Source organism: Cibotium barometz, chromosome 60 (genome assembly GCF_041138505.1).
Source record: "Cibotium barometz isolate CiBa-2024 chromosome 60, ASM4113850v1, whole genome shotgun sequence".
Taxonomy (NCBI): Eukaryota; Viridiplantae; Streptophyta; class Polypodiopsida; order Cyatheales; family Cibotiaceae; genus Cibotium; species Cibotium barometz.
The window spans coordinates 16,720,338-16,736,888 of NC_141105.1; the positions used below are offsets into that span (position 1 = coordinate 16,720,338).

Consider the following 16,551-nt stretch of genomic DNA (forward strand, 5'->3'; position numbering starts at 1 on the left):
GAAGAACCGTGGATAGCCTTGCCCTATCTTCTCTCGTTCTTCCAACATCTCTACCTCGGTGTGTGCCTTTTTGATATTCTTGTCCGGATTGGGAGTAGAGACTCTTGTGGGAATTCGAGAGCATCAGATTTGATTCAGACATTGGATATTGGTATTAGCCCGATGTAAGACTCTTGTGGGTCTTCCTAGTGGTGAGCTCAGGCATCAGAGACCTTGTGCCTTGACGTTGTCTCCAGCACCAACCTCGTTATCGACGTATTTGTTTGATATTGTATTCATTTGTTGTATTGGTCCTGGCTTGGAAAATCCCATGGATTGCTCCTAAAATATATTCCTGAAAAGAGGGCGAGACCTATTTCCCGCTCAATGTGTACTATGTAAAACCCCTATACCCCTCTTTCTCCCCCTTCTCTCTCTATCTATATCTATTGGACACGTGATTGAATCTGTTACTGCACGTTCTGTTGGGCTTACAGTATCCATCTATACTCTCCCCCATAAAGGTAAGAGTGCGTAGTCCATCATGCTTTATAAAGCATGTCTAATTAGTAATCACTTCCCCACTTAGGGATGGAAGTATGTCCATGGCCAATCATACTCTCCCACTTAGGGATGGAAGCATGTCCAATCATACTTCCCCAAGCATGTCCATTCATGGGTTCCTCCGGAAAAAGAACTCATGTCTAATCATGACGCCTGCCATGCTAGGTCAAACAATATGTCCAAGTTATCTTGATACAAGATTCCATGTATTGTGTACATGGTTAGGGTTTCTCACAAACACAAGTGGGTGACAATGACGAGCACTATCGGGGTGAAACAGGGGTGCCCTCTATCACCCACTCTATTTGGATTGTACATTGATGAGTTCAATGATTTTATAGACAGATTAGGGGGGTCGGGAGCCACATTATATGGTATAGTGATACCTCTCCTCTTATATGCCGACGAAATGGTGCTGATTTCAGATTCAGTGGCTGGATTGCAGCACTATTCATAGGCTTTGCAGGCCTTCTGTGAGCAATGGGATCTCATGGTGAATCTGGGCAAGACCAAGGTTATGGTTTTTAACACATCCAGGCCCACAGTGAATGCCATAAGGAGTGCCAGGAGTTTTGTTTATGGGGGTGACACGGTGGAGATTGTGGACTCATATGCTTATCTTTGAGTCACATTCACGGGACCCATTTTCAACATGAAACCAGCTGCCTTGGCCCACCTCACGAGGGGATATGCAGCCCTATCCCACCTAGAGTGACAGTGTTTCAGGCCCATTCCAGGAGTCTAGTACAAAAGGGTGGTTCTTTGACACTCTGGTGACACCGGCAGCTATGTATGGAGCAGCATTCTGGGACCAAATCTTGGGCGGATGTAGTGGAGTAAGGTAGAGAGGCTGCAGGTCATGATATACTCGAGGATGATCAGAAGCAAACCATCAGTACCACACTAGGCTGTCATAGTAGAGTTTGGAGCTTTCCCCCTTGGTAGTAGAGGCTCTCTTCCAGATAGTGACATATATACAGTGGATCTACACACTGGGCCATGATAGACTCCCACACTTAGCACTTGAGTCATCACGGAGACTCGCAACAGATGGTCAGCCCACTTCATGGTATGCTAGGGTGTCGAGATGGTTCCAGATACATGGTTTCCAGATTGACTGCCTTCCACCCTTCAACTCTAGCTTTGATGCCCCCCTCTTGCCTTTCACACGTCAGGAGATTAACCACCTTATACAAGCTGACCTCTCATGACTGGAGACCATATCACATGGCAGGCACCTGAGCAAGAGCATCTTGGGACCAAGATGCGACTCTACAGAGAGGTTTTCCTATGGCTCACAACTGATGGCTTCATTCAGAAGCCTGGGTACCTATTCCGACATATGTCACATGCCATGAGGATAGCTATTGGGCAGATCTGGGTCTCTTCACACAGGCTTACAGTGGAGACGGGGAGAGCTAAGGGTATTGATATAGTGGACCGCATATGCACACTTTGTTCACTGGAGGTGGAGAGTATGTTTGCAGATGCCCGGTGTATTATGACTCATAAGATACGTGAGAGATTTCACTGTCTGTTCAAAGAGGGTTTTGGGCCATTATCCAGAGTCATTGACTATCTGGATCAGCATTGTCTTGGGCTCTACCTTCTTGAGTTGCGTAGATACAAGGACCAGTTGCTTGGATCATGCCGAAAGTGTCTGGGCACAGATACCTCACAGCCTCGGATCACGAGCTTTTTCTCCCACATCCAAGAAGCCTCTCACCGCTCGTTGAGAGAGGAACCCACCTAGGACCCCCCACCTCTCAGACGAGTGAGACAGCGCACACAAGAGCCTCTCCATTTCCCCGGGGTTACCGTAGACCAGGCGATTCAGATGCAACGAGCTAGGCGCCCAAGACCTACTGGGCCGCATAGGTGCTCCACCCGTCAGCTCCAAGTCCAGGAGATGCTCCGATGTTCAGAGATGCCCACATAGGAGATGTGATGCCCTTTACAGAGTTCCTGAGGATGATGATGAGACCTCTCAACCAACCACCCTAGCTTGATGTTCCTTGGACCTTGGGTCATCGTGCTATTGTATTCCTGATGATGTATTCCTGAGGATGCTACTTGTATTTGTAGCTAGTAGTCTTTTTCTAGTGTTTTATTTTTCTATTTTACCAGCATCAGTGTAACACTTGGATACTTTGTAACACCTTTTTGTCTCATAGACCCTAGTGGTCTTTTGAAGACATTAATAAAAGTTTCTCTCTCTCGCAGGTGATACAGTATGAGGATCAGGGATGCCTGGGCATGTACTTGCTGGAGATCAAGAGATACACCGATGTAGTACCGAGACAGACAAGCCCAACCTCAGCAGGACACGTCTCAGAGAGCCATCACAAATTTCTTCATGGTATAGGCATCCAAACCAAAGTCCACTTCCCATACCAATGCCTCTGTTCCGACAACAAAGCCCACCACCAGTACGAGCACTTCGGCTCCGCGCCCTAGAGGAGTTCTCAGTGAGAAGTGAGCAAGCACAATCTATCTTGCAGGCCAGATGCCCTCAATCTAGAGCACCATGACCCTCCATCCAACGAAGGCAGATCCAAGAGATTCTCCACCATGATGGCACGCTCCCATGACAGAGGCCTTACTTTCCCTCTGCCACTAGATTAATTTTAGCTGAGGTAGGTATCGTCATTAGCTGATCACGTCATATCTCACTCTAAACACGATCATCTACTGATTACATGTACATGCACTAGTGTTAGATGTTTTATCTTTCAGTTTTCCCTAGTTCGGTATATCCATGGTTCCATTGTATCACTTTGGTCTCATAGACCCTTGGGGTCTTTCGTAGAGATTAATTGCTCTCTCTCTCTCTCTCTCTCTCTCTCTCTCTTTTTGGACATCCAGAAGACATTGATAGTTGTACATTGATTTGTCTCATAGGTTGAGTTCAGCCTCTAGTAGACGTTAATACAGCTTTCTTTCTTGCCTTTTGAAGACGTTAATATAACATTTCATTTCATTTCATTTCTCTCTCTCCACGTGATGTAGCGGAGGGAGGCCTCTCGGCCATATACCCATGCCTGATATTTTGGAGAGTGGTATACCATCTACTGGGGGTGATGCTCCTCTCATGTTTCTATGTTCCTAGTATTCCATGATGAGTTTCCATGGACAGTTTTGTATCACCTCAATGAGATAGCTATGTTTATGTTTTGTTTTTGTTTTATTTTCCATTCCATGATGAGATATGCCATGGACATTATTGTATCACTTTGGTCTCAGAGGCCCATTGGGTCTTTAGTAGACGCTTAATATATCTTTCTTTCTTTATCTTTCTCGTTCTATGGCAAGTGATCATGTGTTTTTTCCAATACAAAGCCTCATTTTCCATAGAGAACTTACATGTCAAAAGTCGAATAAGGTTTCGTTTTTTCACTTCCCCTGCCAAAATCGCTGCAATTACAAATGTCCCATAAAAAGAGAGGCAACAATGCCTGCATACAATAAGTTTCAATCAAAAACAACAACATTATTCTACCCTTATATGCAATCATTACATGTTCGATGCTCAGTAGTAACAAAGAGTGCTAAGAAAGAACACGCTATAAATGAGAGGAAACTGTTACAGGACTGAGTATTTTACCTCTTTTCTTAAGCACTATGATTATGTTTAAACATGTTAAGCATTCACTGATCATGTTTTACTCTGTATGTGCATGTGTAAGTTTGTACACGTGTGGATGCAAATACATGTTTGGTGTGTGTGTGTGTGTACATGTGTGTGCACGCTCATGTGTGTGTACATGTGCATGTATATGTATTTTTGGTCTTTCTCTTACCTTGTTGCAAGAGCAGCAACTGAGGCAACTTGTGGGTCAACCTTGCAAGCATAGCAGTTAGCAGCTGACACGTGGCACTTGTACAGGCAGCTGACATGGCACTGCCACGTGGCACACGTAACACAGGCAGCGATGACAGGCGCTGATGTGTGGCTGGTTGCAGGCAATGAGAAGCACACGTATGGCTGGACTGCAGGTGCATATGGCGGCTGGCTGCACTTCATTAAAGATTTGGATGTCCGAATCTAACTACAATTTAGCTCACTACTCACCTAAATTCTCCTCTCACTAGATTTTACCAACAGTTCAATATAGAATTACCCAAATTTGTATAAAATTCATAGCTCACTCTTATTATAGAGACTTGCTTGATTCTCTTCTCACAAGATTTGGCTAACCATTGAATAAAGATTCGGACAACTGTCCAAATCTATGTAAAGTTCATATCTCACTCGTATTGGTAGGGACTTGCCTAATTCTCCTTTGACTAGACCTCATCCCCATTAGAGAATTTCCTAATGCTAACCCTGACCACAGACTTGCATACTACTCCTCTCAATATATTTGACCAACCGCTCAATGTAGATTTGGACAATTTTCCAAATATATAATGAATCTCAATGTGCTTGGTACGTGCATGAAATACTAGATTTCGTGCCACGGCCATAGCACTCTGGCTATCAGTGAGAATGGTGGTGGGTGTCTGCTAACGCTCACGAAGATCAGCCAATAGTCTCCTCAACCATACACAATCTACTATAGCTGTGAAGATTGCCCTGTACTCAGCCTCACAAGTAGATGTGGCAACAATGGGTTGCTTTTTACTCAACCAAGATATGCATGAACTGCCAAGAAAAAAACAATTCCCACTGGTGGATTGCCTGGTATCATAATCACCAGCCCAATCTGAATCACTGTATGCATAAAGCTGCAAGTTGCCCCCCCTGGGATAGAACAAACCAAGATCCAGGGTACCCTTAAGATAACGAAAAATGCGTTTGACTACTTGCCAATGCTTTGTGCCTGGGCTGTGCATGAATTTGCTCAACAAAGACACCCCAAAAGATATGTCTGGCCTCGTGTTACACAAGTAAATGAGGCATCCCACTGCCTGGCTGTAAATGCCGGCCTCAAAAGGCTCTTCAATATCATGCATAGTAAGCCGTACACCTGGTTCCACTGGAGTAGAAATTGGCTTACATTCATCCATGTGAAACCTTTTTAGCAAACTTTTTATGTACTTAGTTTGCTGCATAACAATGCCATCATCTGTATGTATAAACTGTATGCCGAGATAGTAGTGTAAAGGCCCCAAATCTGATATATCAAATTCAGCTTTCAAATCAGCTTTGAAATCTGAAATTTGTGCTTTGCTAGTACCTGTAATGAGCATGTCATCTACATACAAGATGACTATGAGAATATCGGCATCGGTTTTCTTCACATACAATGTGCTTTCAACTGGACTATTCACATAACCTTGGCTGGCTAGATGAGCATGTATCTTATCATACCAAGCTCTTGGAGCTTGCTTTAACCCATACAATGCTTTGTGTAACCTGCATACTTTATGTTCCTCACCAGGAACTACAAAACCAATGGGCTGATTTACATATACTTCCTCCTGTAAATCCCCATTTAAGAATGCAGTTTTGATGTCCAATCGATGCATTATCCATCCTTTATGTACAACCAATGCAATCACTGATCTTATTGTGGTCATTCTCGAAGTAGGAGCAAAAGTCTCTTCATAATCTATTCCCTTTTTCTAGGAGTAGCCTTTAGCCACAAGTCTTGCTTTGTACCTGTCAATAGTACCATCAGACTTTCTTTTGACTTTGTAGACCCACTTTGTTCCAATGACATGCTTGCCTTTAGGCAATTCCACAAGATCCCATGTATTGTTCTTCATGATAGAAGAAATTTCAGCTTGCATAGCTTGCAACCAATGCTCATTCTCATGTGCTTCTTCATAAGAAGAAGGCTCTTCTGAATCAAAGAGACCACCCATTGCTAATGCAAACTCCCCACGATGTATATTCAAAGCATGGCTGGAACTAGCCCTTGTTATACTTGTGAGTGGAGCTGCAAGTTTGCTTTCTTGCAAAGTTTTCAGCAACCATCTTGGCACTGACTTGGCTGTGTCTATGGCTGTTTGCTCTTCCCTGACAAGATCTTCCACTTCTTCCATAGAAGGGGGCTGAATGGCTGGCTGTTCCACATGTTCTACATGAGGATTTTCTTGTGTAGGGGCTAGCTGATCTGAATCCCCCCTAATTGCAATGGGTAAAAGTCCATTAAAATCCTTCGTGTAGTTGGATTATAAAGACGGTATCCTTTGCTCTCATTGCTGTAGCCCACAAAAATGCATTTCATTGCTTTGTCATCTAGCTTTGTTCGGAGTTGTTCTGGCACATGTGCATATGCCAAACACCCAAATGTACGCATATAATCCACTGTTGGCTTTCGGCTATACCAAACAAATGGTGTTATGGTTTTCAAAGCTTTTATTGGACACCTGTTCAACACATGAGTTGCACACATTATAGCTTCCATCCAAAATTTATGAGGCAACTTTTGTGCTTTCACCATGCATCTTGCCATCTCCATGAGAGATCTATTTTTCCTTTCAGCTACACCATTCTGCTGTGGTGTATAAGGCTCAGTACATTGGTGTTTGATGCCCTTTTGAAGCATATAATCCTTGAATGCATTTGACATGTATTCTCCACCTCTATCTAAGCGGAGTGTTTGGACTTTACATCCACACATATTTTCAACCATTGCTACAAAGTGTCAAAAGCATGTAAACACATCTGCTTTCGCTTTCAAGGGGTAAGTCCAAGCAAACCTGGAGTAGTCATCAATGAATGTGACGAAGTAAAGATGCCCCCCTATGGATGGTGTCCGCATTGGACCACATACATCACTATGTATGAGCTGTAATTTACTTTTACAGCTCCATCTTTGGGGAATGGTTTTCGTTGCATCTTTCCCAAAATACACCCCTCACATACATGTCTTGGTGGAGACTCAAGAGGCGGCATATTATCAACCATATGATGCTTCTGCAAAAGCATCAAACTCCGAAAATTTACATGCCCAAAACGAGCATGCCATAGCTCTACATCATACATAGCAGGACTGTGGGCAGCCACTGTATTTGCATCATAAGTACGCTTGTCATAGCTATCCAGCTTATACAAGCCTTTGTATCGTGTTCCAGAAGTGACTATTTCATAACCCTTTAATGGGTCTTTTACCAAACACTTCCCATCTTCAAATTCAACCTTTAAACCTTGGTGGTTTATGGCCGAGACAGAGAGCAGATTTTTCTTTATCCCTGGAACATACAATACAATTTTCATACAAATATTGGCACCATTGGCTGCAATAAGTATGAGATTGCCAATTCCCTTTATTGGATATGTGGTATGATCTGCACATGATACAGTGCAGCCATTTAAAGCATAAACCAAGTGCTGAAATACATCTTTGCATAAAGTGATGTGGCTCGAAGCACCACTATCAAAATACCATGATGCATTCTGTCTGTCAGATGCAATGCAAGACATATCATTGTCTGAAGCACTTGGTGTGCCACTAGTGCATTGTGAACAAAAAAGTGTACTCTTCTTGGATTACATTAGCTGATTGCTGTGCTTTGTCATCAGAAGATTCTGCTACTGCATTGCCTGCTTCTTTCCTTTTCTCTTTTGCAATCCGCTTCCTACATTCACTGATGTAGTGTCCAGGCTTATGGCAGTAGTGACATTTGCCCTTCTTTTTGGGCTTGTTTGCATCCCCTTTTTCAGACTTTTCACCACCAGAAGAGGGCTGTCCATGACCAGCCTTGCTAGACTGTTGTCCCCATGCTTAAAGCTCTTTGCTTTACCCTTATCCTTGGCTGTAAATGCCTTGTCTCCACCACGGTTGCTCGATAAGTTTGCTCTTGTTTGTGTGAAAGCCCAAGTAGGAAGGTGGTAAAGAATGAAGAGCGTTGGTGACCATCTGTCTATCTGGGATAACCTCATCAATGTTGAGCAATTGTTCCTGTAAATCTTTCACTTTGGTGAGATGATCTGCCATGGAGTCACCCTCATCCATAGAAAGAAGATCCAATTGCCTCTTCAAGTAGGCAACTCTTGCCTCGTTGCGTACCTGATACATTGCTTCCAATGTGTCCCATGCAAGCTTCGATGTCTTGCAAGAACGAATGTGCGGAATAATAGTCCTTTTCACTGAAAGGGTTATCAATGACATGGCCTGTGCATCTCTAGAGTCCCATCTCTTCTGCTCTTGTGTGGGAGCAGGTTCTACATCAGGAGCTCTTTGAGCACCTCCCCTTTGAGGCGTGGCTGGCTGTATGGTAAGTGGGCGTGTGTCATCACCACACACGATGCCCCAAAGCCCTTTGGCTACCAGCAAATTACGGATCATGAAACTCCAGAGGGAGTAGTTAGATCCATCCAACTTGTCCTCCTGGGTGAGCACACCAAATACATCTGTAGCATTCTGTGCCATGTCAACAAAATATACCTGCAAGCAAACCAAGCACCTATGTGCACCGCCAGCCAACCAAATGTCATGTGCAAATGTATGCCTGCAAACCAAAGCAAGTGTAAACCTGCACCAAATTGTCCAATTACACACAATGTGCATACATACGCGATAAATCACAACTGTAATGCCCAATTACATGCTCCAATCTGAAAATCCCCAATTTTTATGCACTCCAATCGCTTCAATGTGCATTTAATTGGCCAATTTTCACAAAAGCCCCAAATTTCTGCAAATGAAAGAGGTTCAATTTGCTGATTTTGACCTCAATTTTGAAAACCCCCAAATTGCAAGCAAAGCAACATGCCCAATTTTTTCAATTTGTCCTGAAATTGAGAAATCCCCCAAATTGCCTGAACCCTTTACCACATGCACTGTAGTGTCTGCAAAATCTACATATTTTCAACACATGCACTGTAGTGTCTGCAAAATTGTATATGACCTACGCTGAAATGGCTGCAAAATTTGTATTTGTGTTTGAACAAAAATGTGTACAGAGAATACCTTTAGGCAAGGGCAACACGTGTGAAGCAGGTGTTAGGCGTGGAGCAGACAGACGCAAATGTTGACCGGACAGCAACGAGGCGCAGGCGTGCAGAGGGAGCGAGAGGGAGCTGCCGTAGCTGCAGGGTCGACGAGGAGCGGGTCACCCGTGCTTCAGTTTTCCAAAAAGGTTATCACTTTAGCACAGCAGCTAGGGTTATCTGAGCAGGCCAAGATGGATCGATTCATTCGTGAATTGGATCCTAACATTCGGTTCACAGTTCGTAACTTTAAACCCAGCACATATGACCGGGCTTTGACTCTCACTCAAAATGAAGAAATGAGGATTAATGGAGGCAAGCCAAAACAACCGCAATCTACCAAAACCCAACCGGGAAAGGGTACTCTGTCTTCTAAAGACGCTAAGACAGACAACAAGTCACGAAACTTCTGGAGGTAGACCTCATAAGTGAGGTGCTGCGAGGTCATGGTCAAAGCTGAAAACCGGGCAACAACATCATAATCATCCTCTTTCTTGAGGAATTCTTTCTTGAAGATATCTTCGAATTGTGCCCAAGTCGTTGGCTTTGGGTTCAGTTCCTTCCACCAAAGCAAAGCTTTGCCGGACAGGAAACCTGCTGCTAACTGTATCTTCTTTCCATCATCATATGGATGAAACTGAAAGTGAACTTGCCACTTATGTAGCCAAGTGTCCACGATCTCCTTGGTTCTCTGCTTTTGCTCGCCCCCGAACGGTTCAGGAGTAATATTGGGGTCTAAAGCTGAAGCCAAGGTATCCATTCTCGAAAAAGTAGAGAGGGTAGTGGTCAAGAGAGCAATAGAGTTCTGCAAAGCCTGCATCTGGGCTGCGATTTGTGCCTGACGTTCCGTCGAAGAAGCTTTGAGAGCTACTTTGAACTCTTGGAAATCTAATTTTGACACAAACTCGTCAAAAAGATCGGCATCGGTTCCTTCCGTAGCCGGCAAGCCTTCGCGTTCCACTAGGGGCTCCAACTCTGATTCTTGGGTCGACATCGTGAAGAGGGTACGCGGAGAGAAAATTGGATCTTTGCACAATGAAAGTGCACGGGAACTTGAGAGCTTGAGAGCTTGAAACTTGAGAACTTGAGAACTCGAGAGATGTGTGGCAAGAAGCCCACTTGAGGGGTTTATAAAGGTTTCCCAAAAGCCAAAAAAACTCGAAAAGCTAGGCTCAGCTTTTGCTTTAGCTTTTGTGTTTTTTTTTTCGTGAATAAATATATATATATATATATATTTTAATATATATATATATATGGATATATATATTCTCTAGTCTTAAAAAAAATAAAAACCTTGGAAACCTTAAAGACCTTGGAGGAGAGAGGACTTTTAAATTTTTATAAAAAAATTTAAACTTTTTTTTAAAAAAACGAAAGCTTGTAAAAAAAACGTAAGCTTTACTTCTGTTTTTTTTTTTTCTCTCCTGAATTCACCCGTCGGTGAGCTGCCGGCGCCTGGATTACCTGCCGGTTGCCATCGTGGACTGCTGACGTAGTCGGCTGCACCTTCGCTCGAGCGCTGACCGCTAGCATGCGCTTCACCAGACTGCTGGGCGTGGTCTGGGCGCCAACTTGTTGGACGTGGACTGGGCGCCGACTGCCTGGCATGAGCGCTGGCCCGCCTGGCCTACCAGGCCTGGGCGCCGGCCTGGCCTGGGCTGCCTGCGCTCACGAGTTGGCACAACAAACAAGCAAGGGGGTGCAAGCCTGACTCACCTCCCAACCATGACAGCCGTGGGCGAGCCCACAGTCTTGGCTGTCCCCACCGAGCCACGAGCTGAGCTAACTAGGTTGACGTACCGACCAATCTCCTCCTCATGACGTCCCATACCGCCACGAAGCTGCCCTCGCAGGCCTCGAGATTGCTGCCGGCCTCGGCTGCGTAAAGCAGGTGCACGTCTGCACTAGATCCAGGCTCCAAGACCATAGAGCTCTCACAAACTCGCGAGACTCTCTATATTACAATAACTAACCTTGGCCACCCTTTTATAGGCTCTTGGCCGGTCATCGGGCGTCCACACTTGGCCGCCCGCCCGTCCATACTTGGGTGCCCGCTCGTTAGTATTTCCCTAACTCAGCTCGTCAATCAGCCTGCCTAGTTCCAAGCTTCCCCAAGCCTCGAAACTAGTCTTGCATGCGTATAGCACACGGTAGATACCCACTGTGCACATGACACTCACGAGTTGGCACAAGCTAGGGAGATGGCAATGGGTCTATGAGACCAAAAGTGATACAATAGTGTCCATGTAATCTCATCATGGTACAAAAGAAAACAAAGACGAGAGCTATGAGCTAGAGAAACATAGCTATGGCATAAAGAGAGAGAGAGAGAGAGAGAGAGAGAGAGAGAGAGAGAGAGAGAAAACACGACTCAATATGAGAGTGGTAAAATGATTCAAACTCTTGCTTGATTATCATTGAGAAGAGTGCCTTTAAATAGGCTCCATACATGCGACTAATATGGCTTAACATTTGTGATTAGGTGTGAGTGGATGGCTCCATGATTCTCTCCACCTTTTCCCCTAAATCAACTCCTTGATTCTAGCACAGGTGGATGCCCCTTAACTTTTGGCTTGTGGTTACTTTATGGATTTTATCCACTCTCTTTTACAAGAGTGTGTGCACATGCCTTTATGCTTTTGTACTTGAGTAAGGCTTGTTCTCCGACAATTCCCCCCAAGCGTTATCCTAGTATACACTTCATTTGGATTAACATATACCTCTGACATAGTTTCACTAGAAGTTGTGTCTGGTTCTATCCTTAGAGTAGATTTGATGGTAGTCAAGCCATCTTCTTTGTGACATTGGCTTGTGCTTTCTTGTGAAAGCAATCCTTCTCATTGTGGTTGTTTTTACCACAATGTTCGCAAGGCTTCTTTGCATAGCAGTCCTCTGCATGATTGTTCCCATAGTTTTTCCATACGGCAACCATACAGCAAATGCATACAGGTATTTAAGTATGAAAAAAGTACGATTCAAACTCCCAAGAAATTCCATACGGCACCTAAATTTAAAGAAAAACATGCTACATATGACATAAAAAACCAAAGAAACTTGAAACTGCAAAGATTTTGGATTAGAAAAAACATAAATGATGTCGAACCAGAATCCAAACTCTGGACTTTATATTACATGTATGATCAATGATGTAACATGTTACATAAGTAGGGAGCGTGGAGCGGGCAACTGTAGGCTGTGGGCTGTGGACAAACATGAGGAGGTCCAAGCCTCAAGAAACTAAATAAAACATCAGTGGAAGCAAGCAAAAACATGAATGATGGACTGCTCAATGGACAAGCCGCAAAACCTATAGACTGACTCTTGAGCAATGAGGAAAAACATAAGTAGGAAGTGGACAAACCATAAGTAGAAAGTGAAAGAATACTAAGTAGCACTAAGCCTCATCAAATCTCCCCTCATCCTCGGCATGATCAATGGGCTCGTCCTGATTTGCAAACTACTCCTCCTCATCATCATCATCATCATCATCATCAAACTCATAAGCCTCGGTAGCAACTAAGCATGGTGAACATGGCTAGATGATGGCTGGCCAGCTGCAGAGGGTGGAGCAATCGAAAGAGACTCCAAAGCCTCATCTGCCTCTACAATAGCCTCTTGCAAATCTCGCAAGGCAATCAAGCGCTCCTTATCTTTTTCTTTGTTAAGCATTTCCAATGTGATCTCCATTCTCTCATAGCCTCTTTCTTTGATCTTGGAGATGAGCCTCAAGTTTGTGTGTATGAAAACAAGCTTCTCCATATGAGAAGGGAGAAGCCTGTTTCTTCTCTTAGTATGAATGAGAGAAAACGTGCTCCAATTTCTTTCACATGGGGAGGCACGTGTGCCTTGAGAAAGCACCCTAAGTGCAAGAGCTTGTAATTTGGGTATGCAAGCCCCAAATGTCTCCCACCATTTCACACCCTCTTGCATTCTTTTCTCATCTTTTGCAATGGGACGAGCAAATGTGCCGGTTTCTCGCTTATACTTGTCCAGCTCATCAATGAGATCTCCTTACAAGGCCAAATCACCCTTAGTGTATTTCTCCAACAAGTCATCCATCCATCATGCACCTCTGAGTCACTATCTTGCTCTTTTCCTTTCCATACAGGTTGCAAGATATAGCCCACAGCATGCAATGGTGTGTGCATCATTTCCAATCTACCAATGCATAGGTCTTTGATCTCTTTCATCTTATTGGCCACAATGCCTTGCATGTTTTGCACTTGCTCTACCATACGATCTATAAGCTCATACATGAGGCCCATGGTGGCTTCTTCCCTGTCAGCCAAGCGGAGAATCTTCAAAATGGGAGCGCATATCTTGACAATGGTTGTTGCCTCTTGCCAAAAAGATGCAGAGAACACAATGTCTAACACCTCAATTGCTTGAGGGGTCTTTGATGCCTTCATTTTTACAAATTTATCATTAATCATCAGCTTGCGCACACCCTGCATACATCTCTCATCCAAGAGAGTAACCAGCATAATAAAAAAGTATGCCAACCAAGTTGCAGAAGGCTTCACCAAGTCCTTGCTCAGTTTTCTAAACAATGCCAACACTGTGGACTTCCTTGTGACAAATGTGACAACTTGAGTTGCTTGGTTTAGCACTTTCGCAACCCAAGAAATTTTGCCAATGTCCTCAAGGCTCAAACAAGAGGTCCAAGCAATGGCATGCACATCTAGTGTAGAAAATGGTCGGCCACTCCTGTTCAACCAATTCCCCATCCCGAACACAATTCGATGCATTATCCATGCATACCACCTACACAACATTTGTTGAGCCAACCTCAATGATAATCTGCTTTAAATGCTCGAAAACAAACTCCCAGACTTGAACTCCCCAGATGTGTCCATAGATTTCAAGAATACAGTGCCATGAATGGAGCATGCAAGAAAATTTATGATAGGCCTACGCCTAGTGTCTGACCATCCATCAGAAACAATGGTGCATCCATATTTTTTCCATTTCTCGCGTCCATGCTGGCCGACAGAACACACCTGGCGAACTTGGTGTAGGTGTTGGTCGTGGAGTTCATGTGCCTGTCGGCTGTCCTAGAGCAGGCCGACTGCAGTGTTGGGGCCATATATAATGGCCCCACAGCCCCTTGTCATTTTGTATCTCGTATTCGGGATTCTTCTTGTGTATATAGAGTAGAGTTACACGCCTCTCTCTCCATTGTTGTCTATTTTCTGCACTTGCTCGTGTTCTCAGATTTTGTCTTCATCTCCGCTGCATATTCTGACATCAACTTCCATGCTTTCTGAGCTGCATCTTCATTCTCGAGCATCTTCTCTTCCCCTTCAATGAAAGGCTAAAGACCCTCCCTCATAAGACTAAACTTCAGCTTAGTCTGCCAGGTGTGGAAATTTTTCCCATTGAATTTTTCAATGAACATGTGGGTAGCCACATGATATGCTATGAAACTAGGAACGTCTTAACAGAGGAGAGTTTCCAATGCTAGTGTCTAATCCATTAGAGATAATGCCCAAGAAATTAGGGTTTCCAAACAAGGGGTTTTTGATCAATAATGCTTTAGCATGCTATAGCAACACCTTAATGCTAGATTTTCACTCTCAATTATGAAAAATAACAAAGGAATTAAGGCTAATTACTCTGATTAAGTAGGACTTGTAGAAATTAGAAAAAGACTTTACTTTCTTAAGGTTGCTTCATGGACTAATGTGTGTGTTGATTAAAGATTTGTGCACATTGTTGGTTGCTGCTCGAGATGCGTGCACAAGATTGGGCCGTCCTACTACTGCTGACAGCTCTACGGATTGTTTGCGCATGTACGGATAGTTGTACAGATGGCGGCGCAAGTGTAAGGATAAGGGGCTAACGCTCAAGGCAGAATCAACCTATAGCTCTGATACCAAATGTAGAAAACAATGAAGTGAAGGCCATGGTGGATCATGGAGAAACATGGCTATGGCTATGGCATAAAAAGAGAGAGAGAGAGAGAGAAAGAAAGTTGTATTAACATCTTCAAAAGGCCAAAATGACCTGTGAGACCAAAAGGTTACATCATATCCATGAGGTACATCATCCTGGGTACAAAATAGTAATAAAGAAAGATAACAAAAAATCTAGAACTTTAAAATCTGATCTAGGTACATGAGCAGAGAGCTCTCATATCACCCTAATACATCCCTCATGGGCCGCTGTGACATGGTGCTCAAGGTGGTAAAACTGAGCTAGCACGAGAAGGTCCTGCGATGATGGGAGATAATGGCCCGGATCTTCCTGTGGTGGCGTGGCCATGGGTGAGGGCCATGGAGTCTGGGGCATCGAGCTCTACATAACTCAGTGGCTCTGTCGAGTGTCACACCTCTCGGCCGAGCTCCTACACTAGCCTGTGGTCTAGGTATGATGGGTGGATCGGCCCTTGGAGTGCTGGTATGGAAGAAGTCGGTGAGAGCTCTCTGTGCTGGTCCTCGACCAAGTACAGCTGATCTGGATCTCACTAAGGACTCCCTGTGTCTGCGGAGCTCTAGAAGAAAAAGTCCCAGGCATCTCTGATCCGGAAAGTCCATGATCCTAGAAAATGGTCCGAGCCCAGCTCAGAAGAGGCAGTGGAACCTCCCCCGAATCTCATAGTATACAGGGCATAGCATATGTAATGGTCCTCTGTCTCGGGCTCTATGTGACATAGCTGGCATATCCTGTCCTTTGGTGTGGCCGCCCTAGGCCCATATCTGGCAGTCTCCACTCTCAGCTGGTGGGACGAGGTGCGGATCTGGCCGATCACACATCTCACCCCAAAGGATAGGTGTATGTCCATTTAGCATGGATGGATGATGAACCCATCGTCTGTCAAGCATAGGAGGTGATCTCTGTAGAAGGCCATCTTCGTCCCCAATGGACGACTAGGTAAACTCCATGTCCTCTGAGTATCCAGTCTGACAATGTCCTTCCTGATAACCCTGTTCCGCTCTGTGCAGCTGAGAGCAAATGACGGGGCCTCTATGCTATACTGGAAGGGGGGGAGTGCCTCCATCCGCATACCGTGCATGCCAAACCAAGTGCCTACCTGTGCATACCAGCACTCTGTATCTCCCACAGAGAGAGAGAAATAAAACACAACTCAATATGAGAGTGGAAAAATGATTCAAATACTTGCT

General features: G+C 44.4%; 1 protein-coding gene and 1 pseudogene across 1 annotated transcript in view; both read right to left on the reverse strand.

Moving 5' to 3' along the window:
- Positions 1-16,551, reverse strand: part of LOC147605053 (DHHC-type zinc finger family protein) — a 97,880-nt gene that overhangs the window by 62,143 nt on the left and 19,186 nt on the right. The window contains exon 7 of the mRNA XM_086793791.1: positions 3,907-3,998. Within this exon, the coding sequence (XP_086649917.1) occupies positions 3,907-3,998 (92 nt within the window). The remainder of the gene's footprint in view (positions 1-3,906; positions 3,999-16,551) is intronic.
- LOC147605055 (uncharacterized) lies at positions 12,944-14,816 on the reverse strand (annotated as a pseudogene).